We start from the raw sequence: 7,557 nt of genomic DNA, 5'->3' as shown, positions 1-7,557 counted from the left end.
CTGGACTTGTGAGTCCTCCAGGCCTGGGGAAACGGGCGTTTGCTGTATTATTTCTGGGAGACACACACATTCCCCCCTCACTGGAAGGGCATCGATTTTTGTATAGGCAGCCGGCCGAGTGTGTGATTTTTCCGCCTGGGTTTTGGCGGGTGGGGGCGGAGGGCCATCCCGCCGTCGTCATTTTCGATTCCACTTCTAATGAGCGACCCGGGGCGGTCGGCTCCGCCCCTCCGCGGGGAGTCTTGGCCGGGCCCTAATTTGACGAAGCAAAGGGGGCGGGCGCGGGAAAGGATGGAGGAGCAGAGACCCTGAGCTAGTGAGACCCCTAGACGCCAGCTGAGACCCCGAGAAGGCGCGAGGGCGAGAGGCGGGACGAGATCTGCGGGGCGCTCAGGGGAGGATTGGAGAGGGCCAGGGCTCCCGCGAGTAGGCGCGCGAGGACATCGCTCCCCCCGACGCCGTGGGGTGCCGCGGCCGCTGGAGCAACAAGGCCTGCGTGGGGTGGACCCGAGGAGAGGCGGCCGAGCTTCTCTGCCCGGGTGTCCTGACACCCGGGAGCGCTCGCCGGCCCAACGCCAGCGCCCACCAGGCCCCTCTGTCCATCTATCCCGCTATCATTTCAGAGCGCGCCCTGTCTCCTCCCCCTTGGCGGGACCAGCAAGGCGCAGTGCGAGGCCGTCCGCACAGCCGCCAGCGGACTCCGCTCGGGCTCGGACTGCGTGGGTCTGTCCGGCCAGAGCCTCTGTCCGTGTGTCCCGCGCGAGACCCGCCTCCTCATCTCGGGCCGGTCTGCAGCCAATTAGGCGCGCACGCTAACGAGGGCGCGGCGCCCCGCGGCCGCTGCGGGCGCACGTGTGTGCGGCGCTGGGCGCGTGGGCGCTGCCGGCGGGGCCGCCATAAATGCACCGACCGGGCGCGGCGGGCGCCTGAGGCGACGGCTGAGGCAGCCGCAGGGCAGGATCCGCCGAGCGAGAGCGGAGAGCCAGCCGAGCCGCGGCCGCCTCGGGGGACCGTGCGGCGGCGCCAGGCCGCCAGGGATGGGAGCCCAGTAGCCAGCAGGGCGCGAGCGGCCGGAGAGGTGGCAGGCCGGCATGAGCGCGAGCGGCCCGGTTGTTCCCGGGGACGGCCCCGCGCTGCCGCCGCCGCCTCCCGGGCCCGGCCCGGGTCCTGCGCCGCCCGCGCCCGCCGTCGCCCGGGACGCCATGGACGGGCGCGCTGAGCTGCCCGCCTTTCCCCGGGCCGGCGCCCCTCCGCTGGCGGCCAGCGACACTGTGCCTGCAGCACCTGAAGGGGCTGGGGCCGCCCGGCCCGCCGCGCCCCTGCGCCCCACCTCCTTCTCGGTGCTGGACATCCTGGACCCCAACAAGTTCAACAGCCGAAGACGTCGCTGCGTGCTCCTGGGCCCGGTGGCGCCCACTGCGTGCGCTCCGTGCGCCCCGGCCCCATGCCCGCCAGCCCCTGCCACCCCCGGCCGCCCGCCGCGCTCAGAGGAGCTGGAGCGCCGCGCCCTTGCAGCCGCCGGGGGAGCCGGAGCCGCCGCCGGAGCTGAGCTGCCGCGTGAGTAGGACGCGGCTGGCACCGGGCAGGGAAGGGGCTGGCCGCGTCGCCGCTCCCGGGACCTGCGGAGGCGGGGAGCCGGCCGGAGCCCGGGCTCGGTGGAAAGTTCGCTGCGCGCGGGGTCCGTACCCTGGCCCGCCGGCGGCCTCCATCCGACCGGGGCTTCGGGGCCCGCACCGGCCCGCCCTGCACCGAGGCCTCCCAGGAAGGCTCCGCCGGACCGGGCCCACGGCTGCAGGGCTGGAGGCCCGCCTCAGGGCTAGGCTCTGCGCGTCTCCCGGCCACAGAGGGTCGTTGGTGCCGCCGGCGGCGGGGACTTGCACAGGGGCTGGCCCGTGACCTCCCCACCCCCACTGTGTCCTCCCGAGGCCTCCCTCCTTCCTCTCTCTCTTTTTTTTTTTTTTTTGGACAAATCAGACTAATTGTGACAAAACGCTGGTTATCTCTGGAAAAACAATTAAATCCCTTCGATTACAGTTAAAGGGGAAATGTGCTTAGCGGCGGAAAGCGGCCGGTAATGGGGCGGCCCGCGCCCCGGCCGGGTCGATATCCCATTACGGCGGCGTGCATATCTCTTTCAAGCACCTTGCAAACTCCCCCCGAACATCTAAATTATAGGGTCAAAATTCGGATAATTACTCGATTAAAACCTATTACACTTATTAGGGGCCGCTATTGATCGCGAATTGCATTCGACCCGCTCCTGATTGCTTTTTGTGCCCCCCTCCCCCCGCCCATCCTCCCTCCAACTTCCCGGCCCCTCACTGCCCGGGATGGGAGCGCGGGGTGGGCAGGGCTGGGCGGCCAGATGCCGGGCAAGGGGGCAGCGGCTGCACCTCTTCTAGGCTTTTTCCCGGTGGGGCAAGATGAAGGGAGAACCAAACTCCAGCCAAACCCTTGTGGGCAGCTTGGCCCACGACTTCTCAGAGCCTCCACCTGCCTGCCAAGCCCACCCTGTGCCTGTGTGGTTGAGGAGAGGGAGCTGGGTCAGGACCCTCTTCTCCTCATCCAGTCCTGGGACCAGAGCAGCAGCCTGGGCAGGCGCAGAGGCTGGGCTGGGATGGCAGTGTCCTCAGGGACACCTGGAGATAGCCCCTGCGCAGGCTGAGGGAGTGGATGGGGTGGCCAGGACACCTGCCTGGCCACTCTGTGACTTCCTCCTGGCTGCCTGGGGAGGAGTCCGCCAAGACTGATTTTGTGTTGATCCCCTACTTGCAGTGCCAACCCGATCGCAGAGCAGCAGTCTTAGAGGGTGGGCTGGCTGACAGACAGAAGAAGGCATCTTGCCCCCGGCCCTTCTGGCTGAGCAGTCGGGCCACCTGTGGGGGCAGAAACGGCCCCCAAGTCCTGCCAGGACTAATGCTGTGATTCCACATTTCTGCAACTCAAAGTATGGCAACCTCTGGAGCCTCTGCTTGGAGGATCTGGGGCTTCTTCTCTGATTCAGTCCCTAATGCGCTCACGGGTCTCTGCGCTCAACCCCACACTGCCCTACCTACTGTCTGCTGGGGCTGAGTGGGACTGGTCCCAGTGGCGACCCTGACCCTCCCGCTGAAGGCCTGAGGCACAGCCTGCGTTCCGCAGCCTGGGTTGCCATTAGCGGCTGAGCTCCAGGGCCCGGGAGGCCTTAGGTAGGGACGGGAACCCAGGGCAGCCGATTTGGGTGCCTAGAATCTGGTCACTATCTACTCTTAAATGTCCTTAATTGGCTGGCCCCACGTGGCTTGGTAATTGAAAGGTAATATACGCCGAAATAAATTAAATGGCCGTTAACTAGTTTGTACATTACACAAAATGAGTTTAATTAAGTTTGTATCTGCCCCGCGGATCGATTGGAGCTTTCGCTCCACTCCTCTCTAAACTCCGCGAGGGGCCCGGGCCAGCGGCACCAGCGCCTGCCCTGCTCCGGCAAAGGCGCTAGACTCAACTTACCGTCACTCGGCAGGGCATCCCGGGGCCGCTGGAGACCGCGGGGAACGGAGGGGACAGGCGGTGAGAGGCCCAAGTCCGAGGGAGTAATTCTTTCGATAGAAACAGGAAGGGGGTGGAGAGAGGAAACGCAGGCGAGAAGGAAGGGAAGGGAAGGGAAGGAAAACGAATGAGCTAGAAAGAACAGATAGAGAAGAAGCAAGTAAAGGAAGAGAAGGAAACTAAAGGAGGAAAAGGAGATAATTGAGGGCGGGAAGCAGGAACAGGCTGGGGTCGGGGTCCAGCGACAGGAGAAAGGAGGAGAGGAGCAAGGAGGAGAAAGAGGCGGGTGCAGTGGGACGGTGGCTGAACTCGGGCCCTAACTGTCCTGTCCCTGCTCTTTCCCTGTCCCTGTCCCTTTCCCTGCTCCTGGCCTGTCCGCCTGCAGACGCCGGCGACCCCTACAAGGCTGACGAGTCCGAGGCCAACGGCTACAGCAGTGGCAGCGGCGGCGGCGGCCGAAGCCCGAGCGCGGATAGCGGGGACGAGGTGCCCGAGGACGACGAGGAGGAGGACGAAGCACCCCAGACGGCGGCGGCGCGCGACGCGGAGGAGGCGCGGGGTGGCAGCCTCGGGGCCCGCGGGTCGGGCTGCCCCGGCGCGGCCGAAGTTGAGGCGGCCGCCGTCGACGAGGCCGTGGTCCCGGGGCCCCGCGGGACCTCTCCCGGAGCTCCTGGCCCTCCAGGGGCCTTGGCGGCGGCGGCGGCGGCAGTAACAACTCCGGGGACCACGGGGACGACCCCGCAGGGCGCGGCGGCGGCTACTAAGCCCAAACGGAAGCGCACCGGCTCCGACTCCAAGTCGGGGAAGCCGCGGCGCGCGCGCACAGCCTTCACCTACGAGCAGTTAGTGGCGCTGGAGAACAAGTTCAAGGCCACGCGCTACCTGTCGGTGTGCGAGCGCCTCAACCTGGCGCTGTCCCTGAGCCTCACCGAGACACAGGTGAAGATCTGGTTCCAGAACCGCCGCACCAAGTGGAAGAAGCAGAACCCGGGCGCAGACACGAGCGCGCCGACCGGTGGCGGCGGGGCCGCGGGGCCAGGCGCGGGGCCGGGCTCTGGGCTGCCCGGCGGCCTCAGCCCGCTCAGCACGTCACCGCCCATGGGCGCGCCGCTTGCGATGCACGGCCCGGCCGCGTACCCGGCACACGGCCCCGGCGGCCTGGTGTGCGCCGCGCAGCTGCCCTTCTTGTCGAGCCCGGCGGTGCTCTCTCCCTTCGTGCTGGGCTCGCAGACGTACGGCGCGCCTGCCTTCTACGCGCCGCACCTCTGAGCAGGGGTCGGGGCCCAACACTGGGACAACGGACCAAGACCGGGCACGGACCGGGCACCAGGCCCGCGCCCCGAACGCCGCGGCCCGAGGACCCGAAGGCGCCGCTGCCCGGCTTTTTTGTAAGGTGCCAATCGTTGACTCTGTAAATAACCGGTTGATACAGAAAGTTTTAAATTTATAAATGACTGTCGGGGCGGGGCGGTAGTCAGCCGGCGCGGCCCGCTCCAAAGCCCTTTGCCGAACTTCGCTCAATCAATAAACGGCGGGAGACTGCGTCTCGAGCCTCCCCGCGTCGCTCTTGGCCTCTCCCGCCCAGACCAGTCCCTTGCGTTGAGGCGAGTGACATGACCGAGGCGCTCCCGGAGTATCTGGCCTGAGCGGGCCAGGTCTCCCCGCCGACCGGGCGTCCCACGGGCCGACTCTCCCGATAGGCTGGCGCCTGGATCGCAGTCCGTTCTCCACGTGTGGTACTAGGGGCAGGGGCTCACCCTCCCCGCGAGCTGCGGCTCAGATTGGGCGCTCCCCATCCCGGCACCCCGGGAGGAAGGATCGTGCCTTGCAGGTGGTGACCTGCTCCCCCTTCCGCCAGACTGTGGCCTCGGACAGCCTGGGGCAGGGGGGAGGGGAGAGGCGAACAGGACCGAGACGCTCGGTGGGCCGGGGTTGGGGCTGCCGAACTCTCGGCCGACGCCGCCTCCTCTCGGCTCCAAGGCCCTCGGCATTCCCGGCGCGGCGCCCAGCCGGCAGGGCGCATCTGCCAGCAGCCTGCAAGGAGAGGAAACCGAGGACTCACCAGAGCTCTTCCGCGCAGGCCACCGCTCCTCGCTCTCTGGGCCACCCCGCCCATCCCACTGAGGATACAGTCCGACCCTGTGGCGCCTCCAGACCTGGAAGTGGGCTCGCCCTGGGCAGGCGGGGAGGTGTCCACACCGACTCTCAGCCGGCCTGGGCTGGTGGCCCGCACAAGAGACTAGGCTGCGGGGACACGGACTCGGGGGCAGTGGGAACAACCACGCGAGGGAGAGGTCCCCAAAGGCGGCCCTGCCCCTCAGCGGCATCGCCCCATTAGGGTAGATCTTGGAGCCCCAGCTGGGAAAAACCGAGGTGGGGAAGAGGCAGGGCAGGGTTGTGGGACATCCGGCAGGGTGAAGCTGGGACATTCCTCCGCCCCTGCCGCTGCCTCCCCACCCAGCTCTTGGGGTTTCCCACCCATTTGCTAAGAACAAACTGAGCTCTCTGAGGGGACTTTTCCCTGGGGTGGTCAGCCCTCCCTAGCCAGGCAGTGCTAGGGGCTAGGCTGGGGTAGGCGAGAAAGGCAACCCCTGCTGGGAGGTGGCAGCCGCTGCTAGGTGCCAGGGGCTGAGGAGAGGAGACAGCATGGAGGCTTTGCCACGACAAGTGTGTGAAGTCTGGGAGAGAAGTGGCAGCTGGCCCACTACCTCTTGGGAGGGGAGAGCTGGCTGTGACCACCCTGCCCCTCTTCTGTACCCCAGACTGCCTGAGGTCTTCCCCCTCCCCCCCCTTTATCAGACTGGAGACTCAGGTCCCAGGAGACTGCCCCCACCCATCCGGTGCCATCCCCTGCCCTACCCTCTGGGTCTACCTGGGACTGCCACTGCCTGAAATGGTCTCCTTAGAAATCAGTATTGACCTTTATGTTTGCCCCCTTGGAGGGCGACCCTTGGCCCCTGCTCCCCTCCACTGCCTGGCTGTTGTCTGCACAAAACTGACAGTGATAAGTGAGTAGACAAGAGCCCGACCTGTGGGTGGCCCCGAAACCCGATGTAACAGGAGGATGCAGGTAGGTGGGGACATCCTGGTGTCACAGCACCCCCAGGCAGCCAGAGTGTGGACAGCTGTCTGGGGAGCCCCGGAGGCTCTAGAAGGCTTTTGGCATCAGTGAAATAACCGGCATTGCTGGGTTCCTGGACCCGTGCCGCCAAGGCTTGGACCTGGAAAGGCCCGGGTTGGCCTCCAAGGGGCTCCCCACCTCCCCGTGCCAACTGTACTGCGCATAGCCAGGATGGGCCGGTACAGTTCCAAGACGACATTCCTATTCCCAGAGGACATTTGAAGTGTGAAGATCTCGGTTCTAGTTAGCTCCCCCTGGATTCCCAGACCCTCCCTGCCTCCACTGGAGCCAGGCGCTTCAACACCAGCCCTGGGAGGGGAGAAGGCAGGGAGAGGGAGCTCCAGTTCCAGCCTCCTCCCCACCCCGCACCTCCCTCTGAGCTGGCCCTCCTACCTCAGCATCCGGCCCTCACTGACCCCAGCTTCACAGCTGCACAGAACCTGGTGGGCACACTCCAGCGTCAACCCAAGAGCAGGGCCTGAGCCTGGCTACATATGGGGTGCGTGGTGGGATCCAGGTGTGAGGCTGGGGAGGTGGCCCCCCCCCACTCCCCAGGTCCCCACACCTCTCCAGGCCCCCAACTCAGCCCTGAGCTGGAGCCAGGCCCTGCTCTGGGAGGGAGGGCTGCTTCTTGCCACATCCTGGGAGAGCCGCAGCCCCTTCCCAGGCCCCTCTGGTCTCTTCGGCATACCCTGTATACCAGGCCCACACCCAGGCTTACCGTGGTTAGCTCCAGGTTACACACAAGGAGACTGAGGCTGGAGAGGGGAGGGGCAGCCCTGCCCTAGCGCAGTGTACCTGCATACCTGCTCCCTCAGAGAGGAACCCCAGGCACAGGCGGCTCTAGCCCCTGCTGAAGGCTTGCTCTCGCATTGGCTCCCTAGGTCTTGCCATGCACCTGGGGGTGT

The 7,557-nt window shown here is 66.5% G+C and overlaps 1 protein-coding gene across 1 annotated transcript; it reads left to right on the top strand.

Moving 5' to 3' along the window:
* Positions 1-1,091: 1,091 nt before the first annotated feature.
* Positions 1,092-4,797, top strand: NKX1-1 (NK1 homeobox 1). Its single transcript, XM_010591463.2, has 2 exons — positions 1,092-1,557; positions 3,914-4,797. The coding sequence occupies exons 1-2, from the start codon at positions 1,092-1,094 to the stop codon at positions 4,795-4,797; spliced, it is 1,350 nt and encodes a 449-aa protein (XP_010589765.2).
* Positions 4,798-7,557: the final 2,760 nt, after the last annotated feature.

This window comes from Loxodonta africana, chromosome 5, assembly GCF_030014295.1.
Source record: "Loxodonta africana isolate mLoxAfr1 chromosome 5, mLoxAfr1.hap2, whole genome shotgun sequence".
In the NCBI taxonomy this organism is placed as follows: domain Eukaryota; kingdom Metazoa; phylum Chordata; class Mammalia; order Proboscidea; family Elephantidae; genus Loxodonta; species Loxodonta africana.
Note: the sequence above shows the minus strand (reverse complement) of the source record. Positions and strands in the feature narration are given on the sequence as shown.